The sequence below is a fragment of the Mycosarcoma maydis genome, chromosome 12 (assembly GCF_000328475.2).
Source record: "Mycosarcoma maydis chromosome 12, whole genome shotgun sequence".
NCBI classification, from domain to species: Eukaryota; Fungi; Basidiomycota; class Ustilaginomycetes; order Ustilaginales; genus Mycosarcoma; species Mycosarcoma maydis.
Genome location: NC_026489.1, coordinates 38,031 through 60,687, shown reverse-complemented (window position 1 = coordinate 60,687; position 22,657 = coordinate 38,031). Strand labels below are relative to the sequence as shown.

General features: G+C 55.5%; 7 protein-coding genes across 7 annotated transcripts; 3 read left to right on the top strand and 4 right to left on the bottom strand.

The window, feature by feature from the left end:
• Window positions 1–835: 835 nt before the first annotated feature.
• UMAG_11115 (myosin 5) lies at window positions 836–4,684 on the bottom strand (the record flags this gene model as incomplete). The annotated part of the gene is made up of 1 exon (XM_011392500.1): window positions 836–4,684. The coding sequence occupies one exon, from the start codon at window positions 4,682–4,684 to the stop codon at window positions 836–838; it is 3,849 nt and encodes a 1,282-aa protein (XP_011390802.1).
• Window positions 4,685–5,487: 803 nt separating this feature from the next.
• On the bottom strand, window positions 5,488–10,191 carry UMAG_11114 (uncharacterized protein; the record flags this gene model as incomplete). Its single annotated transcript, XM_011392499.1, has 1 exon — window positions 5,488–10,191. One exon carries the CDS (start codon window positions 10,189–10,191, stop codon window positions 5,488–5,490), a length of 4,704 nt encoding a protein of 1,567 aa, XP_011390801.1.
• Window positions 10,192–11,828: 1,637 nt separating this feature from the next.
• UMAG_04111 (uncharacterized protein) lies at window positions 11,829–12,941 on the bottom strand (the record flags this gene model as incomplete). Its single annotated transcript, XM_011392312.1, has 1 exon — window positions 11,829–12,941. One exon carries the CDS (start codon window positions 12,939–12,941, stop codon window positions 11,829–11,831), a length of 1,113 nt encoding a protein of 370 aa, XP_011390614.1.
• Window positions 12,942–14,753: 1,812 nt separating this feature from the next.
• Window positions 14,754–15,599, top strand: UMAG_11113 (uncharacterized protein; the record flags this gene model as incomplete). Its single annotated transcript, XM_011392498.1, has 1 exon — window positions 14,754–15,599. One exon carries the CDS (start codon window positions 14,754–14,756, stop codon window positions 15,597–15,599), a length of 846 nt encoding a protein of 281 aa, XP_011390800.1.
• Window positions 15,600–15,816: 217 nt separating this feature from the next.
• Window positions 15,817–17,628, bottom strand: UMAG_04109 (uncharacterized protein; the record flags this gene model as incomplete). Its single annotated transcript, XM_011392311.1, has 1 exon — window positions 15,817–17,628. The coding sequence occupies one exon, from the start codon at window positions 17,626–17,628 to the stop codon at window positions 15,817–15,819; it is 1,812 nt and encodes a 603-aa protein (XP_011390613.1).
• Window positions 17,629–18,295: 667 nt separating this feature from the next.
• On the top strand, window positions 18,296–18,940 carry UMAG_12253 (uncharacterized protein; the record flags this gene model as incomplete). Its single annotated transcript, XM_011392513.1, has 2 exons — window positions 18,296–18,473; window positions 18,555–18,940. 2 exons carry the CDS (start codon window positions 18,296–18,298, stop codon window positions 18,938–18,940), a joined length of 564 nt encoding a protein of 187 aa, XP_011390815.1.
• Window positions 18,941–19,659: 719 nt separating this feature from the next.
• On the top strand, window positions 19,660–21,804 carry UMAG_04107 (uncharacterized protein; the record flags this gene model as incomplete). Its single annotated transcript, XM_011392310.1, has 1 exon — window positions 19,660–21,804. The coding sequence occupies one exon, from the start codon at window positions 19,660–19,662 to the stop codon at window positions 21,802–21,804; it is 2,145 nt and encodes a 714-aa protein (XP_011390612.1).
• Window positions 21,805–22,657: the final 853 nt, after the last annotated feature.

Here is a 22,657-nt window from a genome sequence, read left to right as displayed (position 1 = left end):
TGCCAACAGCACGCGTTGCGCTCCTCGACATCAGCACGCCGAACCTCCCGACCAGGCGTCGTCCAAAACAAAGGTGCTCAGACACAACCAAACGCAAGAGCGATCACGCCGAATGCTGCGAGGTGTGCGACACCCCCGGCACCAATGCCAGAGCGTGATATGCTCACGGTTGCATGTCCTGGCAAACCAGCTCGCATCTGCCCGCTCCCAGCACCGAGTTTCGCGCCCGCACGCATTGCTACGTGAACGCTTCCAAGTAGCCCAACTACGAGCGAACCGCCCAACGCGGCCAGGCGGCTTCAAGACGGCGCGCGACTGCATCAGGTGCTATACACGCGTCCAACCCATTCACGATTCTGGAGTGGTTCATCCGCGCATCCTCCAACGATGCAACACAGCGTGCATGCCATCTACAAGCGCTTGATCCTGCATACGGACCATATCCGCCTCACACGCTTGTGCCTACTCGCCAGACGGGCGCACTAGACACCCGGACGTATTTACAAGACCATCGCGCCTCTCTGGACGCATTCACCAACAAACGCCCATCTGCATCCAGCCCTTCTTGCCAAGCACCAAGCCGTGCCCCCCTGCCCGCCTCAACTCTGTCGTCCATCTGAGTCCCGCTGCTCACGCGTCCATGCTGTGGCTCAAGCCAGACCATGCTTCTTACGCTCGCCGATCAAGCATGCGCATCTGCCGCACTCGTCGCTCAAACATCCCGTGCCCTGTACCGGCCACCGCTGCGAGCTCACAATCACGAATCATCTTGCGCTTTGTGTTGATCCGTCGCAAACCAAAGTATACAGCCTCTACCTTTGCATTGCATTCCAATCTATCGACGTGGCGGAGGAGGCGGCATAGCCCTTCCGTTACTACCCGCAGGTTTCGGTGCCACTACCGGCTTCGCAGCTACCGCTGGCGGTGCACCTGCTCCCTTACCATTTGCACCCGCCCCCGCAGCCGCAGCTGCAGCCGCGTTCTCGGCCTTCTTCTTGGCCAGCACAGCCGCAAATCCACCAGGTGCACCCAGCCCAGGCATCACCGATACCGGTGCCGCCGCCGCATCCGCTTGCACTGCCGCAGCTCGTTCGTGCGGCTTGCCGCCAGCCGGCGTAGTCTTGACCACTGGCTTGGGCTGAACAACGCCAGCAGCCGCTCCACCAAATGCAGGCTTGGCAGCTACAGCAGGTCGCTGGCTCGCCGTGGTCGCCGAGGGAGCCACTGGTGCTGCTCGCTTGACAGGAGGCGCTGGCGCCGCCTTCGGCTTGGGCGCAGCTTGGACGATCAACTCGAGGTAGTTGGACGGTGCCCAGCCTTCAACCCCGTTCTTCTTGACCAACCACCAGCCTGAACCCGTCTCATCCTTCTGCGTCACTTCGACCACGTCGTCCTTGTCAAGCGCCATCTCGCCCGCATTCTCGGTAGCAAACACGTACAGCGCCTTGTAGCGTGCAACTTGAGGCTCAGAAGGTGCAACAGCTGCCGGAGGAGGAGGTGGTGGTCGTGGAGCCGAACGAGTCGCACCGACACCGGCACCAGCACTCGCAGAACCAACCGCCGCAGCCGGACGAGCTGTACCGGCAGCCCCACTCCCAGGCAATTTGGCCGGAGTAGGCGTGGAGCGAGGAATGGCACGCGGCTTGGGCTTGTTGTTAGCGTTCGACGGACCTCCAGCGCGCAACAGCTTTCCTTGGGTGATCGGTCGAACCAGACCAGGCTTCTTCTTGGGCGCTGGCCTCGACACGCTGTTGGCAGGCTCACCAGAGCACACCGAGACGGCACTGCTCTTGTACACGTCATCCTTTTGCACCGTCTCGTCCTTCCTGAATGTGATCTGCGCCTTTTTGCCCTTCTTCTTCGAGTACTCGAGACTGTTCGAGACAATCACATTGATGGCGCCGTTGGTCCTCTGTAGCAGATGCGTGACGAGTTCCGTCTTAAAGTAGCAGTGCAAGATTGGGTCGGCCTCTTCGGCGTTGTTGACGTTGAGCACCAGCCAGTCATCGCGCAAATTGGACAGCCCCACTGCGGAAATGGCGCCCAGATTGATGCGCCTTTCGCACGTGGTGGAGACCTGCTTGTTGACGAGCTGGGTGACCAAGATGTAAACAGCCTTGTCGGTGAGGATCAGGAAGCGTGGACTTCGAACACTGGAACGACCAAGACGCGACACAAGTAGTTGAGCACGGCTGCTGAAAGCGACTGCCTCTCCAGCCGCCATACCCGTTGCCTGACGAAGCATCTGTCCCTCGGCGCTTCCTCCACCCTTGCCGTTAGCCCCACCAACGTCGAGATAGTCACCCATGAAACGACGCAAGCCCAGCAGACTGAAGCGCCTGCGCTCCTTGCGGCCGGCAAGCACCTGATGACCATAGTCTCGGAGTTGGATGTACTGCAAGCCTTCCTTGTTGTTCTTCCACATGCGCTGAATCCGCCGAGCGCACTCCTCCTTGTAGCGCAGGTAGTTGCGGTAGGCGCGCTGAATGCGCATAGCCATGTTGTGCCAGTATCGATCGCGCATGGTCTCGAGTGCAAAGAGCGTCTCGGGATTCTTGATAAACGCCTTGGTGACACCCATCTGCCACTCTTCGCGCGCGATGCCGGTATCGGTGAGGATGCGCTCGCAGCCACTCCGAGCGTCACCTTGCCAGGTGTACTCGCCTGCGTACGACGTGTTGGGCGACAAGAGGTAGAAGCGCTCGACCATCTTTTCAAACGTGTTTCTGTACGCGAAACCGGCTCGTCGGACGCGGATGTTCTCCTGCAGACCGAGGTACTTGATCTGGTGCAGGATGGCCTGGCTGTCGTACTCGGTGGGACTCTTGTTCTGGTTGGGCTTGATGGTGCGGATATAAGAAGGCTGCGCTCGCATGAGATTCTCGACCAACGCGTTTGCGCTCGCCTTTATACGGTCACCAGCGGTGGGAGGACGCTTTTTGCTGTTGGGATCGGGACGGTCGGGGAAGAGCTTTTGCAGGTAGGAGTTGGTGCTCGAGTCGACAAGGTCGAGAATGTCCTTGAGGAGCGAGTCCTTGTTCTTGTCGGTCATGCCTTGAACGTTGTACATGACATCGCCGGCGTAATGCTTGATGAGGAACTTGGTGCCACGAGAGTCGAAATGTGGGTTCGAGGAGAGCATGCCGGTGCGCTGGATGAAAGAGTTGTCGGCAGCGGTGGGGTCGGCGTGGGCGGTGGCGCAGGCGTCGTTGAGCGCCGAAAAGATGCCGGGAGGGCGTTTCTCCTCGATGAGGTCGCAGACGATCTTGTTGTTAAAGTACTTGATCGGCGTCCACTGGATCTGCTCGTAGGCATATTCCTCCTGCTCCTTTTTGAGGGTGAGTTCGATGAAGATCTGCTGAAGCTTTTCGTTGACATAGTTGATGCAGAGTTGTTCGAACGAGTTGTTGTCAAAGATCTCGAAGCCGTAGATGTCGAGAACGCCGATGACGTTGGAGCTCTGCGTGCGGGGGTTCATGGACTGATTGATGCGCTCTACGATCCAGTCAAACATGTTGTTGTAGATGGCCTTGGCGAGAGCATCTCGCGCAGCGGCAGCTTGGGTAGGGTTGAGTGGCACCTCGTAGACCGAACCTCTTCGACCGCCACGCTGGGTCTCCATAATGCGTTGGGTCAAGGCTTTGGTGACGTTGCCTGCATCAACTTCGAGAAGGTAGGCGACAAAGTCGGGTACGCCTGGATCCGAGATCTCGGCGTTTCCTTCTTGGTTCTCGACGTACTGGACATTGCCGATCCAGAGAATGGCGGCGATCATGCGGAAGATGTTGTCCTGCTCGTCGGCGGTGAGGCCGATGGTGTTCATGGCGCTGATGGTTTCGCGAAAGTCGGCGTGGTCGTCGATACCGTTGACGTCTAGACACTGGCTGTTGGCGGTGTAGGCATAGGCTTCGGGCCCTTGAATGCCATAATTTTCGCGATGCGTGGCGGTGGCGGCTTTGGTGAACTGGTAAAAGATGTGAAAGTTGCGCTCGTCGTGGATCTGCTGGACGACGCGGTTCTTTTCTAGGAGGTAATTGGTGATGTTGGCGCCGATCGGCTCTCCGTGTGCGTTGAACATGATCTCAAGATACTTGCCGTGACGGGACGAGTTGTTGTTTCGGAGCGTCTTTGCACAGCCGAAACTTTCGAGAAGCGGGTTGGTAGCGAGCACCATGTCCTTGACGTCCTGAATGCCAGAATTGGAGCCACCGCTGACGGCAGCAATATACTGCATGATGCGCTTGGCAGCTTCAGTCTTGCCTGCGCCAGACTCGCCCGAGATGATGACACACTGGTTTTCCTTGTAAGCGTTCATGTTGTAGTAGGCGCCTTCTGCAATGGCAAACACGTGTGGCGTCATTTCCAGACGATTCTTGCCACGATAGGACTGGAGGATGTCTTCAGTGTAGATGCCGAGATCGCGAAAGGGATTGACCGAGATGAGCACGTTGCCAATGTAGGTGTAAATTTCTGCATTCTGGAAGCGTTTCTGGAGGTTGTCGTTGATGGCCTCGTTGGTGACCTTGGAGAGCAAGGTCATGTCCGAGACACCAGCCTGTGCCTTTTTGAAGCCTTCCCTCCAATCCGCCTTAGCAACGCCGCCTTTGGATGAAGCACCTTTGGAAGGGGGAGGCTTGGAAACAGCGCCAGCCTTTTTGGCGCCAGCCTTTTTCGAGATAGCCATGGCGGGCGGTGCGCGGTGGACGGTAGACGGTGGACGATGAGGGATGTGCGATGAGGGATGAGCGGTCCCTGCCGGATAGATCCGACCGATCGAGTGATCGAGGAGGTGGTGTCGCACGAAAAGAGGCGACGATGGTGATGGCAGCAGGAGGAAAAGCAAGGGCCATCCGAGATAGGCAGATCCGATGGACCAAAACGTGATATCATCGCAGGGTCCAAGTGACTGGCTGACTGACTGACTGACTCACTCGTGACTCGTGACTGTGACTGCCTTCCTGGAAGCACAAGCCATCTTGCGCGATCCGCCGCCGATCGCACTGAGCAGCTGTGCTGTGGCTGTGATGGCTGTGGAGAAATTCGACAAACGGAATCCCGAATCGTGAATCGTGAATTGAATCGTGAATCGGACGTTGAATTTCCGATAGGTCACACTCTACTCACTCTGTGACAGTGTGAAGCGATTCATGATTCGTGATTGCTTGTCACGTGTGTACAGTGACAGTGACAGTGACAGTCACACTCACGACTGAGTCACAGCGTGTGGCTCTATGTGATTCACTCACGATGTCGATCGGTCCGAATCGACCGATGTTTGCCCGATGACCGATGCGTCCCCTCGACTCGCCATCGACAGCGGGTGGACATAGATAGACGTTGCTCGAGACCATCATCCCAAGTCTAGAATCGCTGCTGTATGCGTCAGTGCAGTACAGTCATATCCTTGGCACGTGTTTGTTTGTAAAGCATTCTATAGAATAAAGGCCCAATGCGACGCTATGAAATTTGAGCAATGACTGCTGTACCTCACGCTGCAAGACCATCACGTTGAAGCACCTGGCCAATCACCGAGAGCACGTCTTTGCATCCCGGCACTGCAAACATGTCCTGCGGTTCATCGATAGCGTGGTCGAGCACCGCATCCAGCAGTCGTCGCAGCTGAGCGCACAGCACACCGATTCGAGCATTGGCACGCAGTCGAACCCAATTCTCGTCCTTGGCATCGCCACCGCTTTGATTCGATCCGATACCGATCCCTCCTGCAAAGTGGTTAATCTTGAGCTTGCCACCAAACAGCAACAGCGCAAACAGCGGCACCTCGGTCGCATCGCGCAAGTATACCTTTGAATCCGCTCCAGCTCCAGTCGAGCTCTTGGCAAACGTGGTGAGGTACGACGACTCGAACCCTTTGCAGCTGAACAGCGTCGACGACGGATGCAAAAACACGCGGCCGTTGCGATCAAAGTACTTGACCTGCCGAGCTTCCGCCTCCCTCTGCACGGTACCGCTCGACGACTGATCAAATTTGGCCGATGGCACATCGATACGCACCACCGCTGGCCACAGTCCCGCCAGAATCACTGATCGCAATACTCCTGCATGCTGCGCGTTCATGTCGTACCTCTCGTCGTCGTACACGCCAAACGCACTGTAGTCTGGGGCCACAAAGCCCATCTCTTGCAGATGCGAGAGTAGGTCCAATCGGTTCGTCTGGATGTCCCTCAGCGACGACTGCGAGATAAAGTGGCTTTCGCACCATTCTCGGATCTCGCCATTCGTTTTCCGTTGGGCTCGCATCGTCTGCCACTCTTCGAACGCTGCAGCGTCTGCGAGCAAGTCGCTTCGGCATCCTGCAGCGGCAAAACTTGCTCGCGCCTTGCTCGCCTCTTCCCTCTTCTCAAATGGCGTATTGAAGAGCGGCTTGCATGACATGATGCTCGCCACCGTCAACATGGGTCCCAGGCAGCCAAAGATTGTACCCATGATCAGCAGCTTGGCCAAGCGCAGATCCAAAGGCAACTGCGCCAGGTGTTTGCCTAGCGAGGTCAGCCGGCTCTTGTATCCTCGATCCGACTGCAGCGCTCCCGCCTCGATCAAGTTGGTCAGCGCTGCGTCCATCGACGCCAAGCTCGGCGGGTCCAATGCCTTGTTGAGGTACTCCTTGACGTCTTCGTCCTCGCGCATCGATTTCACCTCGAGGAAAAGCGATTCCAGCGGTACGCGTCGCATCTCGGGCGTCTGCTGCGCTGCCATCTTCTTCTCGTCCACATACCGCGAGTACAGCCGGAAGCATTCTCCAGCTCGCACACGTCCAGCACGTCCGCGTCGCTGCTTGCACGCGGCTCGTGATGCCCAGCATTCCACCAAGCGCGTCAGTCCACTTTCCGGTTCGAAGCGCGTCTCCTTGACCCTCCCTGTATCCACCACGTACGACACATCAGGAATCGTGATCGACGTCTCGGCGACATTTGTCGAGACAACAATCTTGCGACGGCCTGCTCCCACCGGCTGGAAGACGCGGCGCTGCTCGTCGGCAGATAGATTCGCGTGAAGCGGCAGGATTTCCACCTTGCTCTGCCCACGTACCGACGTCGTGATGGCATCGATCGCTTGTCGAATCTCGCCGACACCAGGACAGAATACGAGGATCGCTCCACCAACATCGCCATCTGCAGCGCCGCTGAGCTCTTCGTTCTCGGCTCGTTCTACCACGTACCGCACCACCGCTCCGAGCAGCTCGTAGCTGATTCTCCCTCCAGACCGAGAGAGGCTCTCCACCGCCTTGCATGTCTCTTCGTCTACACCCTGCGCTTGCAGATGCGCTCGCAGCTGACCTATCTCTTGCTCGATCTGCTTGCCACCTCGCGCGCTACCGCGCCACTCGTTGCCCGAAGGTCGGAACCCGCTCTGCTGCACAATGTCTTCCAAGTAGTGATCCTCGACAGCGAACGTGCGGCCGGGGATCGAGATGCACGGTGCTTTACCAAAGTAGCTTGCAAACGTCTCCTGGTTGATCGTGGCACTCATCAGCACCACCTTGATCCTGCTGTTGCGTCTCAGCAGCTCGCGCAACTCGAGCAGCAAAAAGTCCGAGTCCACGTTGCGCTCGTGCACTTCGTCCACCACGACATGTGAGATGCCCTTCAGGTCCGTGTCTCCACCCGCGCCCAGTCGTCGCAGCAGCACTCCTGTCGTGGTGAACAGCAGCCTGCATTCGCGAGATGCTCGACGTTCGCCGCGGATCGCATAGCCTACCAGACTGCCAGGCGCCACGGCCTTCTTTTTGCCGTCCAGTTTTTCGCCGCGCTCCACCGCGACACGCGATGCGACACCGATGGCGCTCACACGTCGTGGCTGAGTGACTACAATGTTGCACTCGCTTCCTCGTCCAGCTTCGATCGCTTCGTCCAGGATGAACTGCGGCACCTGCGTTGTCTTACCACAACCCGTTTCGCCTGCAATGATGACCACACGGTTCGAACGGATCAGCCCCAAGATCTCACGGGCAGCCGAAGCGGCAGGCAGCGATCTACGCGTCTCGTCCATCTTGGAGTAGCTCGGAGACGTGTGCAACTGCCTCTGCTGGCGTTGCAGTTGTGCGTCGACCTCGGCATCACGTCGCAAGGCTCTCCCTCCTCCGGTTCGGCGCTTATTGGCTATCCTGGATGGGCCTGTGGGTGTAGCGGCTCGAGATGTCTCCGGTGTAGCTTCCACACTGGATTCAGCAGAATCTGGACCAACGAGGTACTGCATCACGCTGCTGAGCAGAGGAGGATCGTCGATCATCTTGGACCACATGCTCTCCAACTCTTCGACCAGGCTCAACACAATACCACCATCACCCGCCTCGATGGCATCGTACCAGTCCATCCTCCGGTTGTCGCCCTGGAAGGCGCGAAGCAAGTGCTGGGTGAGTGCAAGCTTGAGGTAGGACGGTAACGTCTTGGATACCACGCAGAATGCGGGAAGAGCAACCGCGTGCGTCTTGTCGCGAGCCAACGGATAGAGCGCTTGCGGATGCGACGAGATACGCAGTCGAACGTCTTCTGTTCCACCGACCGACGTGCCAGGTCCAGCGATGGTAACGTCGTAGTCTTGCACGCCGAGCCGTTGGTGCTCACTAGGGACCACCACACGATCATCGCCCAGCACAGCCTCGACAGCCATGCGTTCGTCGGCTCTTTTGATCTCGATCTCTTCCTTGTCTGCATCATTGACTCTGGTCGGAAAGAACAACACCGCATCGAGGATCGCATCCGAGGTCCACTGTTCTTCTGCTTGCGCTGGCGAGTCCCAGCCCGCCATCTGACGGAGCATCATTTCCAGCGCCAGACCTTCTTTGACCAGTCTCGGCAGCTCGACGTTTCGCTCATGTTCTGCAGCAGCGATCCGCTTGAAAACAGCTTGGACCGCCTTTCTGGGTAAGCCGGCCTGCTTGGACAACTTGTCGACAGCCCAACCAACTGCAAGCGCATCTCCACTTGCACCAGCTTTCGACGAGGTGACAAAGCTTTCCGATGTGGTGCTTGGCTTGAATCTCGCCGGCAGATCCTCTTCGGGGGTGTAGAGCATGAGGTATTCGAGCGCAGCTTCGCGGTCTGCCAGCGAAGCAGCCGAAGCGAGCATCGGATCTACCAATGCTGCAGCTGTTGTCGAGGAGCTCGATGGATTGCTGAGCGCGATGCGCGCTGAGGTGAGCCAAGAGATGGCGCTGCGTGCATGCCCGCGGCGAAAGCCGTACGATGTGAGCTCCTTCTCCAGACCGGCAGCATCGATGTTGGGTGTAGAATTTGGCGCTGCTGTGTCGGCATCTTGGTCCTCTTCAACGAGATCGAGCGGTGCAGCGCTGGCGGAAGGAAATATGCTCATCGCTCTACGAATGGTGGCTTCGATCTTTTCTCGCAACGAACTGGCTAGTCGCACCTCCTTGGCTTCCTGCCACGCTTTGCTGAGCGGCTTGGCTGCTCCGTTGAGCTTGGCATTGATGATGCTCACCTCGCCTCTGCTGGCTGCATCTGCCGCTGCGAGCTTGTCTTGCTCCTTCTTCGCCTTTTCTGCGTCCCTCTTTGCTGCTGCTTCGAAAGGATCCGACGCCCACATCCAGTCCTGGTGACTAGGTGCTGTTTTTTTGTAAGCCTCCATCTTGACCCAGTACTCTCTAGGTCCTGGTGGGAGCGCAAGGTTGAGCGAGAGGTGGTTGAAGATGCGAAACAGGGCGTAGGTGGCACCCCAATGCTTGGCCTCTAAGCTGGACTGGCATTCGAGTCGCAGCGTGGGTTCCTTGGGTTCAAACGTCACGGTAAACGGATTCGAGGCGTCCTTCTTGTTGACCTTTTTCAGCGTCACAGCACAGCTGTAGCCTTGCTTGTGCCTGCGTGGTTCAACGATGGGTTTCTCCCATCCTGGCAGCTTGTTGACCCTTTCGTACAGCATGTTGAGGGGGGTCTTGCTGCCAGGTGGGAAGAGCATTTCTCTCGGCTGTCCTTGACCGCCACCGCCACCACCACCAGCGGAAGAAGCAGCAGCAACCGGAGAAGAAGAAGAGGAGGACCCTGTAGCCGATATAGCTGTGTCATTGCCCGCCGATTGTGTTTGCTGCTGCTTGGCAGCTTTGGTGTAAGAGGGAGGTGGTTTGGGGCCTCCACCTTTGACCCAGTCCGGCAGCGGCGACGCCTTGGACGACGTGGTACCGCTCGACTTGATCGCCGGATTCTTCTTCCTCGGCGCCATGTCGTTGGTCTCTGCGACGGCCGAGCCACGAGGAGTTGACTGATGATGAGCGTCGAAGGACAAGTTGGACCGTCGTCAATCGTTCTCAGCAAAGCGTTTTGACGGTTCTACCGCGGCTCATCGGTCACGTGAGTCAGTTCAAGTGTCTGGTTGTTAAAAACGTCCGCCCTAACAGCGAAAAACTCGACCCTCGACCCATGACCCTCGACCGTGTCTGGTTTCCTGTCACCATCAATCGTGAATCACGAATACACCATACGACAACGGCAGGACATGGCAGTTTACGTTCGTGACTTGTTCCCGGTACAGATGGCTAGCACCGGATGAACAGCCATGTGAACGCTGGTGGCAACATGACCTCATCTCTGACCGATTCGGCGGTAACTTGGGGTTCTTGAGGATTGATGGAGGCCGACTTTGGTGGACACCTACAGTATTTGTAGGCAAGAGATTGAGCGGTTCCTTCGTGCTTGTTACCGGATCTCTTGCGCCCCACACACATCAGATCACTACTTTGTATCATTTGCAACGTATCGTTGGTCTCGAGTGAATAATGCTCCGGAGATCATCAGCCATGCAAGCTCGAGCTATGGCGGAGCTCACGGCTGAGGTTATGTGCTCGAGTGGCACTATGAGACCAGGTGGCCAAATGTATATAGAACCCGAGCTGGCCACATCCAGTCCCGGACTTTATCACTCGTCAATGCCTTGTCAACGATTGCATCGCAGTCGTGGACTGGATCGCCTCTCTTTCCTCGAAGCGTGTCTCGTTTGGCGTGTCAAGCATCTTGTGACGAGCTTGATGCATTGTGGGATCCATTCAGAACCACGGCCGAAAAGATGGTGCCGACAAGAGCTGCATCTACGATGTCCTGGTCGTCGGTGCTGGGAGTTAGCGCATCAACGCAGCCGGTCGCTGGACCGACTCGTTTCCGCACCTGTCGTACGCCATCCTCGAAGGTCGACATGCGCTTGGTGGATCTTGGGATCTGTTCAAGTATCCGGGCATCCGTTCCGACTCGGACTTGCAAACGTTCTAATCGCGGCAAGGTCGCGCGATTGCTGGGACTCGCGAGATTCTCGAGTATCTCAACAGTGTTGCCGATCAGTACACATTGCTTCTCACATGCATTTCGACACTAAAGTGATGCAAGCGAGTTGGAGCAGCGACGACAAGTTCTGGACCATCAAGTCGGTCAGTGTGCTGCCCGGAGACAAGATCGTCTACCGCACAAAGTTCTACTTGAGCTGCTGCGGATACTACGACTACGACTAAGACGAGCCGATGCAGACCAAGATCACAGCTATCGACAACTTCACAGGCACAATTGTTCACCCACAATCCTGAAAATCTGGCTCACCCATCCGTAACATTGTTCTGGCCGTCATCTGATCCGGACGCAACACTTTGACTTCAAGCAGTGGGTCTGGCTCGGATCTGCTATGTTGATGATGAATGGCGAAATGAGATTGCTTACGATTAGCGCTGCTAGGTCTACAATGGCTTCGTGTCATGTCGGTGAAAAACGAATGCGATCGTATACAGTCAACGTTCGAGTCCGAAACAAAATATAAGCAGGAGCCACTTGAGCGGGCTATCCGACCGCAACTCTCTCGGGCGAGCTGCAGAGATGAATCTAGGAAGGAGGAGCTCGACCCATGCCCATACCAGGAGTCTGGGAACCTTGATTGGTCACTCCACCATGGTCCGTATAGCTCACGGCTGCTTGCGTGGTATAGTTAGCGCCAACATCAACTGCGATTGTTGCCCAAGCAAAGATGCCGTCCTGCACCGAGCTACCCAACCAGACGTACTCGACGATCGGGTCAGAACCTTGGTTGGCGGCTTCCTCTACAAAGATAAAGTCATCTGCGTTGGTGGTGACGTTTTGCGTGTTGCTGGCGTACGGCTCGATGGCTTCAACCTGACTGATGAGATCTTGGTCGAAGAAGAGCTGGCCAATGTGAATCGCGCCTCCTGTGGCCGAGCTGGCAAGTGTGTTGTTGGCGAGAAGCGTAGCGTTGGTATGCGCTACCACGTGAATGTGCGTGGTTCGGCCCGTGTAGTGTCCCGGGAAGATGGTTTGGAACTGCGAAGCACCGTTTTCGTCGGTCTGCTGTACACCACGTAGGAAGGTAGCGTTCAGATTGGAATCGTCGTCCTGGTTGCCGTTGCCCGGAGCTTGAACGCCAGAGTAGACGCCCGTCGAGTTGCAGCTCCAGATTTCCCAATAGAGATCTTTGACTGGTTCGCAAGTGTCGATATCGACAAACTGCGCGTCCAGATACAGAGGTACACCAGGCTCGTCGTCGGTGACGTTAGAACGAACCAGCTCGCCACTCACCCAGTAAGGACCGATGGTGACTTCAGGCTGCAACACGCACGCCTCGGTGTGGTTGCTGTTGAAGACATTGCCAGTCGAGGCGATGGTGGTGTTGGTGAGATCTGTACGGTTCGAGTGGTGTGTAGTGTTGAGGATCTCGGATGCGTAATCCGAGAGATTGCGTCGTCGCAAGGTGCGAGCGCGAAGCTGGTCGATGCGCTCTTGACGACGCACTTGTGCATCGTGTGCATGACGACGTCGAACGGCCGAGCTACTAGCGCAGCGAGTGTATCGCTGATGCGCAGAGCGCTTGTAGAGCTTGTTTGTCTCTAGCTTGGTGGTGCTCGGCGCGTGGCCACCGGGATGTGCTGACACAATCGCTGCCACTGCTGCGACCAGCAAAATGAATCGAGCCAAAAACTGCATCTTGAACAGGCTTCCGAGCGTGGTATGTAGCGAGACAAGGGATGGTTTGTCGACTAGTGATCCGCTTCCGACGTTGGTGCTTCTTATACCTTTTACGACCGAGCGTATAGGCTGCTTGGCCCTTTGGAACATGCTCATTCGCTATAAGACGACATCGCCTCGAGTCCAGATCAAAGACGCGCCGAGTGTAGCGAGCAATGACGCTTGCCAAAGCATTGTCTGTCCTCGCGAGGTGGCGTGGGCACACGGTTGCGACCACAAGGTCGAGTGCGTTCGGTCCATGTGGGGGACAGAAACGTACTAGCAGGTCGAGAAATCAGGATGGATCCCAAGCATCACCACAAGGATGAGGAGGGGCAGCCATCCGCTCACAGACAATCCCAAATGCATTGCACCGCCCGGCCGACTGGTTCGCAATCGATAGCGCGTAGTATGGAGAGACACGGAGCATCGACAAGATATTGACGCTGTACACATTCACGATTCACAATTCCTGCATGGACAACGTGATCCACCCCACATGTCCTGACAGCATGCTTCCAACTTTAGCAGCATGGGCATTCACTAGCATGTCTTGGCGTCTGCATAGACCGCATGGAATGAATGCCGGCGTCATACGCCTACGGCACTATCCTGCGGCAAGGGCCGCATCTCAAGTAACTTACAGTAACCCTGTTCAGTGGTTCTGATTACGAAATTTAGTCGACATGATTGGCCCACTAGTGAAGCGACTAAGACGATTCGTGATTGCATGCTGCATGTGTACCGCGTGGACGGCGAGTCTTTTTAGACGGTAGGCGCGCTTGCGATCGACGCTCCAATCAGCGGTGGTGCTATTATATGATAGCGTAATCGCAACAACCCCGGCGAATGGTGGCGATTCACGATTCATTGGCGTGTACAGTCAGTCGACCGTGCGTCTGCTCCTGTGTCTGTCTGGCAGTGACAAGTGCAGCAACCGCTACGCTAACCCTTTTCAATGACCGCCGCGCACTAACTGTCACCCTACGTTTGGCCCAAGGCTGGTTTTCTATCTAACGTTACAGCTAGGACCCTAAATTGGCTGAGCCAGCCGAGCCGAGCGTTCTACGGCACTTTTCCACTGCACTGGGACGCCCTGCGCCACCTCAGCACCGTCTTGATCCTCCATCGTGAATGTATATATATACCTTGATGTGTGATGTTGCTCCATTTATTCGTGATTCCAGTAATCCCATTTTCCCCATTTTCTCGCACGGGTTCGGTGACTGTAACACACTGCACGTGACCAGCTGCATCGCCTTGTTTCACGATTTCTGGCAGCGTCAGCAAAACGAATTTCAAGCAAAGAATGAATCATGAATCACGAAAATCACACAACTCACGAATCACGAATCACGAATCACGAATGGCGCAGAAAAGAAACGCGCACGACCAACGCGTGGAACAGAGAAGCGTGAAGCGTAAACTGTGAATGTGGAAACACGAAAAACTGAAATCAATCACGAATCATGAATCACGAATGTGGCTGTAGCTGGCGTTCGGAGATGAATGGGTGATTAGCGGACAAGATCGGACGGGCGGGGAGAAAGCGAGAAGGACGTGCAAAGACAACTTAAATAACACGGGACGCCGAGTAAACGTTGGCCGATTACGTCCGTGATGGAACGTCAACATCGCTACTTGTGACTCACTCTCTCCCCCATCCCCTAGGTCATCATCGGGATAGAAGCTTTGGTGGGCCATATGTATATAATTTGTAGCTACTAGAGGTGCGTGCTCATCCCAGCTTGCCCAATACGTTCGCTTTCTCGATCTTGCAAGCTGTACGAAATGTCGGCAACAAGCTTGAACACGGCACGCACCGTTCTCGTCACAGGCAGCACCGATCCTGAAGCGCTTGGTTTCACAGCTGCTCGTCTTCTGGCTCTCGACCACAACTTTTCCGTGATCCTCAGTGGTAGGCGTAGCCAGGCGGTGGATGGTGCTGTGAAATTGCTGACCGAGCAGGTGCAAGCTCGTTCTTGCTCGGCCAGAATCCATGGCCTCGTTCTCGACGTCGATGATCAGGCTTCCATCGATTCGGCCGTGGAGCATCTTTCCGATCCGGCTGGTCCGCTGCAGGGTGGCGGCTTGGATGTGCTTATCAACAATGCAGGCGTCGGCGCTCCGCCAGGTCGTGGTGGTAAGCGCACGGACAACATGTTTCTCCAAACCGAGCTTACCACTTCGGCCGATATGATCCATGTGCTTACCACCAACGTCGCTGCTCCGGTCGCTGTGACCAATGCTTTGCTACCTTTTCTCGCCAAATCCGATCGCCCTCGAATCGTCAACGTCTCCTCTGCTCGAGGTTCCATCGCGTTTGCCAGCGGCTTGGAACCGGCGCGAACCGGCGCGATGGTCTACAACACGTCCAAGGCTGCCTTGAACATGGTCACGCTCATGCAATCAAAAAACTTGGTCGCTCACACAAAGCCTAATCTCAAGGTCAATGCCGCTTCTCCCGGACACGTCAAGACGCCGTTCAACAACTTCACAGGCTTGAGGACACTGCAAGAGGGTGCAGCTGTTTACGTGCATTTGGCCACGCTTCCCGATAATGGTCCGACGGGCCAGCTGATTGGGAACCATGCTCCTTTCTCGAAAGATGGAGCGTATGTTGAGATTCCTTGGTAAAATTCAGTGCGACGCTATCCGTTTGAATCGCCATCACCTTGATGCCTCAGAGAGACTGTGTTGGTGTAGCGCGCAGAGTGGAACCTGTTTGTGAACAACAGCTGAAGTACGTCTGCATTCGGATCTCGATGCAGCGCCGGCTCGCTTGCACAGGCTTGCATTCAACAGCAGCATCCATACAAGAATTCGCATTGCCTATTGCAGAAAGATGTGTGGTTCAATCCTTGTAGTAGTGATCGCGCTGATCCGGTTCCAGATCGTTGGCGCTCCAGTACTCCTGCGCTTCTGCTGCGGCGTTCTCGAGAGTCTGCACCACATGGTCGCTCCTTGGCACAAAATGACATGCAAACGCCTTTGGCTGGCTCACGAATCCGGGCAAAAAGTTGGCCTCTTGATCGATGCTCGGAACAGCGATTGGTGTTGTCCCATCGCTCGAAACGGGCGTCGAGAGCTCAAAGCACCACACCAATCGAGCCAACACGATCATGAGCGAGTTTTCGGCAATGTGCATGCCCTGGCACACGCGACGACCCCAGCCAAACGTGTAGTGGTCTCGCCGTTCGGCGTCCATGGTAGCTGCGCTTTGCGCGGCGCTCAGATCGTCGCCCAGAAACCGTTCCGGCTCAAACTTTTCCGGGTTCGGATATCGTTGCGGATCGTTGTGAATCGCCCATACGTTGCCCATCACCACAGTACCTGCGCGGATCAGGTAGCCATCGTAAACATCATCGCGTATCACTCGATGCGGGATACCCATGATGGTAGGTGGTCGTCGACGAAGCGTCTCTTTGATGCATGCTCGCAGGTAGCGTATATCTTGAATCTTGTCAAACGTCGGCAGAGCGTCGCCGCATGCCGATATCAGTTCTTTGAACAGCTTGTCCCAGATCCTAGGATTATTCAGGCACGCCAGGATGAAAAACGAGATGCTGGAAGCGGTTGTATCGGACCCGGCTTCCAGAACCGTCGCTGCCGTGTAGGCGAGCAGCAAGTCGGTCATCTCTCCCTCGGCGGTGAGTCCAGAGCCGTCAAAGCTTGCTGAGCTTGGTGCGTGCTGACGCCGGTCAAGAACACTAGCAACGTAGCCTTGGCAGGGTCGACCGTGTTGCCTGTCGCGTTTGGTGCGTTCGAGCAAACCACCCCAGAGCTCCATCTCCCACTTGTGCATCGCCTTGGCTTGCACTCTCCACGGAGCGAGCCAGTCAGGAAGTTTTCGGACAAATGCGAAAGCATCGCATGCGTTCCGTCCGGGTTGGCCTACCACAGCCAGGTTGCCGAGCACATCGTAGATCTTGTGCAGTTCCGGATTTCGATACGTGCTTGTAACGCGTCGACCATACGTGATGTTCATCACCACCGAAGTGGTGTACCTCCGCACGTGTGCCTCCCAGCCAGTTTCGTGTGTGAGCGGTAGATCTTGATCTCGACGATGCGAAAGACAGTGCTGCGTATGCCTCAATAGATCGTGGATTAGCACCGCAGATTCGTGTTCCTGAATCGTCTTGTAGCCCTGACTCTTGGTGCCCATCAAGAATGGATGCACCGACGCCCTCGCCGCCTTCCATTCCTTGGAATATGGCAGAAAAACCTGTCGCTGTCCAGCGCTCATCAGATCGTGTGCAAAATGCGGTCCCTGTCGACAGCTGTAGATCGAACTTCTTCGATCCAGCAGCTCGATCGACGCCTTGGCAGAGTTGAGCACCACTATGCGGTTGCTGCCGAAGCGAACCTGGTAGATCTCGCCGTAGCGTCGTGCCCATTCCAGGAACTTGGGATGCTGACGTGCTGCATCCACTTGCCCAATGTTGCCAATGATGGGCAGTTGACGTGGACCAGGAATTCGCTTGAACCTGCCTTGGCAATTCTGGCCGGCTTGAAATCGCAAGGTCAAGAGGACAAGCACCGCAGCTGCCGCTGTTGCTGCAAAGATCCACTCCCCTCGTGCCAGCACAGAATCCGCCAGCTTGAAGCGCGATCCGAGCAGCAGTGAGCCCAGCTTGCTTCTCTCATCTACCTCGAGAGCGAACATGTCGATCAACAAATACACGTCCACAGCGATGTTTTGCACGCCCAGATGGAGGTTGTCGAGCTCGATTGAGGTTCAAGTCGAGACACATGCGGCACACTATGTACACTATGTACTCGCACAAGACCCCACCGTCCGCTGTTTGATATGCTCATCATGCACATCAGTTGTGGGGCCTTACTCGTGCTTCATGATTGAGCCAAGCAGCCAAGATCGACCGAGAGGAAACGCAGCGGTGAGCAAGCCAAGCACCCAAGCACTCGAGCACCCGAGGACCCGAGTAAAGACCACACAAGACAAGAACCGGGTATCGGTGCACTTGGTCTTTTTCAACGCTCACAAAACGCTCAAAAATGGACGAATGTCCTCGTATTAAAACAGAAAGAGTGCGGAAAACCCTAGCCCTGAACGCCAACCATCTACTTCGGGTCGGCTCGAGAAGTGCTATTGCACCATCCGTAGGCAATGGCCAAAGGGAAGCGCAAGTCTGAAGCTAGCATGGCCTTGCGAGAAAGAGGGTAAAAAGACCCGGGAGCTCTGCTAGATGCGTCCTTGAAAAGTCGAGTATCAGAGATCCAATGCAACACGCAAAGCTCTTGTCATTGTTTGCTTGCCCTCACCCTCACATCACCACAACACGAGTATACAGCAGCTCTTCTGCAGACGAAACATGAAGCAAGCATCAAGATTGCTGCCTACGATCGGAGTGCTCTTGTCGTTTCTCTCTGTGAACAAAGCGGAAAGCGTCGCCTGGAGCGAAACCCAGCTGGATTCGCATCCGTCAGCGACACCTGATCTGCAATATGCCACCGTCATCTCGCCTGAACCTGGTCAGGCTGTCAAGCGAGGTAAGCATTTCGTGTTGAACATGGGTCGACAGCGCTTCGGCAATGCGATCACTTGAGAAAGAGGCTGAATCTTGTTGGCAGACGGATCGTCGCTCGTCCAGCTCGAATACTACGGTATCGGAGGCAGCCCTGGACTAGCCACCAAGTTGATCCGAATCTACGTGATCGCCTCGCAGAACGTCAGCTCTCCAACCGAGCAGCCCATGGCCGCCGGAGATCAGAGGTACGGTCTGGACGCATTTATGACATTGCCACCTAACGCGTTCCAGCCTGGTTCGACGCAGCAAGAGATCGATGGGCGCAGCTTCAACGCGTACATCTACCCGAAGCTGCCTCTCCCGCGCGCTCAGGTGACACAGCCTTTCAACGCTACGCTGTTCTTGTTGGAATCGTACACCTCGCCCGATGGTCATGGCCTCGATAGGGTCACGCGACAGGCGATTCCTATCCATGTACTTGCGTCATGAAACACGCGCTTGATCGACTCACTCCTCAGTCCTCGGCTGTCAGCCTTGCATCTCATTCTCCTTCCGCAGGCGCACGAGGATAGTGAGAACCCTAAGCCGAGTGTCGCAATACTGTACTGTACATGTTCTGAGTCCAACTGTACCACGAGTAAAAGTGACGAGTGTCGGCAGAAGCGCAGAGAGCTACTCTACTTGACAGCTCGAGCGTCCATCCACAGCTGAAGATTACAACCCAAGTCCGATTCATGATTGGTTGTCTAGACCTCCTTTTGGTACAGCGGCTAAGCTTCCAGTTGCACAACCGATGAAGAATCGTGAATCGTGAATCGTGAATCACGAATAAGTTGACTAATACGGAAACTCGCCATGATACGCGCGCTTATTTTTTACCCGGGGTCATCCAAAAGGGGATACTCGTAAGTCTCGGGGTCCGTGTACCTCCCTCATCGATATCAGCAGCGCTACACATGGCAGGAAGTTACAGGTGAGTGGCCAAGAGAAGAGAGGTTCCCGACTCACGATCTGGGTCCGGACCGAAGCGGTTTCTGGCGCTTCAGAGAACGAGCATAAAAGAAATTGAGCTCTCTTGCTTTTCTAGCAAACCACTTTGACGCATCGCCATGGGCACAGGCAACGACTGAAGCTTCTTGAGACACTCTCCCTCTCCCTCTCCCTCTTTTACCCATCCTGTTTACTCGATTATATGGCACTTGAAAAACATGTCTCCCAGCGCCGAAACTAGGAATCTGGAAACGTACTGCGTAAACGATCGTCAGTCGGTGGCCGACGGTGAGAACCACAGAGATGACGTTATAGATGTGCTGATCGTGGGGGCAGGGCCTGCCGGGCTGATGCTCGCTGCTTGCGCGGCACATGCTGGTCTCCGAATCCGTGTAGTCGATTCCGGTCACGCGAGTCATCACGAAAGGGGTCGTGGCGATGCACTGCAATGCCGAACCATCGAAGTGCTGCGCATGGTCGGTGTGGGTCAAGAAATCATCGATCAAGGCGTCAAGATGTTTGCACGAACCTTCTGGGATACAAGCCAGTCGAAACCGGAATGCATCTCGAGGAGCTCCTTCTTTTCTCCGACGTTTGATATCGACGACTGCTACAGTTTGGGTGTACGTCAGGGCGTGGTGGAAGACGCGCTTCGACGAAAGCTGTACCAGACCGATTCGACTCAGGTCGACTATGGTTGGTCTTTCGTCGATGCAGAGCTCGAAATGCGAGAAAGCCATGATTCGAGCGTGGTAGTTCGGCTTGAATCCGAGTATGGCGATGCTCAAACCATCCGTGCGCGCTACATGGTCGGATGCGACGGCGGTAGGAGCGCCGTTCGACGGTGGCTTCGTAGCTACCACGGTATCCTTCTCGAGGGAGACTCTCACGATTCACGCTGGGCGGCAGTCGATGTTATCGGTGTCGAAACGGATTTCCCCGACATTCGCAACCTTTCCATTCTTCATGGAACAACGTCGACCGTACTTGTGATTCCTCGAGAATCCATCGACGGTCAATCTTGCGTCCGGCTATACTGTCAACTACCTGACATGCCGCTTTCTATCCAGGAGCCAGCGTCTTCGGATGTAACAACGCTGCAACAAGTGTTACATGTCGTTAACGACACGTTTTCGCCTTTCAAGATCCGCTTTCAACATGTGCACTGGTTCACCGTCTATACGGTCAGCCAGCGTCTGGTTTCCGCGTTGGACGTTCAAGGACGCATCTTTCTCGCTGGAGATGCTGCGCATCTGCACTCTCCAAAGGGCGGTCTGGGCATGAACACTTCTTTGATGGATGCACACAATCTCGCCTTGAAATTGGCGCTTGTCGAAAAACATGGCATGCCAGCCTCGCTTCTTACCACCTACAACCTGGAACGACGTATGGTAGCCGAACAGCTGATCAACATGGATCGTGATCTGATCCAATTCTTTGCTCGTCATCAGCGCCAGCAAACGATCCACAACAAAGGCAAGGACGACAGAGGAAGCAAGTATGGCGGCAACACCGAGCAGGAGAATGCGCTTGCCGTGTTTCAGCGACGCAACGAAGCGTATCAGAGCGGCGTTTCGATCCTCTACCCACGCAGTCAGCTGGTTGGAACTGACCAAAGCGACTCTTGCGCAGCAGCAAGTGCACTGCACGATCAACAGCCTGCCGAGTCGAGACTAGCGTGGCTGCTGTCGTCTGCTGGCCAAGCTGCTACGACAGGTGCGGTTTGCGGGCCGTTTGGCTTGTTCGCTGGCGCAAGATTGCTTCCTGCCACCGTGACGCGATGGAAAGACTGCAATCCAATCTCGGTACTCGAGTCGTTAGCTTTCGCGGATGCTCGCTTTACCGTTTTCGCTTGCACAGGTCTGCTGCCCACCAGCGAGATCTTGGGCTTTCTGAAACACGTTGCCAGGCCTGGAGGCCTCCATCAACAGCTTCGATCAAAGCATCCCGCTTCAGAAGTACAACCTGACAGATCGCACCTGTTGCCAGGTCTGCTCGATCCACATCGACCTGTGCTGCAGCTGGTCGGTATCACAATGCACAGTCATGTATCGATGCAACTTGCTGCCAGTCAAACCGACTTATGCTGCTACTCGACGCGAGCCATCGACGCCAACGTGGTCCAGTTCAATCCAGATTGGTGGATGTGCGATGATCGGGCTAGTCTGTCTCCGTACCCGGACCAAATGGGCAAACCGAGCATGCTCGTCCATCCAGCACACGAAAAGTGGCGCGTTGATCCGAACCGAGGTGCTTTGGTCGTCGTTCGCCCCGACAGCCATGTTGCGCTCGTGACCAGCAGCATTTACGAGTGGAAGGCTGTCGAGGCGTTTTTCGCTTCTCTGCTGCCAGGTCTTGCTTAGCCACAATCTTGAAGCTTTTCCCTCACGCCTGTCTCTGTCCGCGAGACAAGCACTTGGTCGCACCTATGTTCAAGAGAGTCGTTACGTATCCACCATTTGCATTTTGTTTCAAAGTCAATATCCATGTTCAGGTGACAAGCATCACCAAGTAGTATCACTCTATCTGGCAGGAGTGCGCTGAGACCATCACGAAGAATCACGATTGCAGATCGACCGCGTTAAGTTGCTTGATAGCATCCCTACTCTACATCTGTCTGAACAAGAGAGCCAACTCGCCCCATTTGAGCAAGCATCTCTTTGAAAACGGAACTGCACACGTCACTGGAAGAAGCCAACACTCACAGACTAGCATCCATGAATCCCGATTGTGCATTCGTGATTCGTGATTGTTGGTGTTAAACTGAAACACAGCCGTGGCATTCGTGATTGACACGAATCGTGAAGCATAGCGGTAGTTCTTTGGAGTGCATTCGTGATTGACCAGGTCGGCGTCTTCGTCTAGCCGAGACAGACCATGCTTTTTGGCAAGATAGCCGAGACAAGGGTCCAACCACCTGGTGCTTGTACAAGGCCAGTTGGCCAAATAAGCACGAATCACCGATCACGAATCACGAATCACGAATGAACCACGAAAGGGCTTATTCGCCGACTGACCGACACTCGCTGTAAGAGGCGGAAAGGGGCTTCTGATTCGCTCTTACTATTGCACCATCGTGAATGTGACACTTTTGCACTACGAAAGGAGGACAAACAAAGCGCTGCTATTCCTTACTGTAGCCAGCTCTACTCTGATTAATCGTGAATAGACTGGATCAATCTTGTCACTAATTGTGAAGTCGACCTTCTTTGGGCT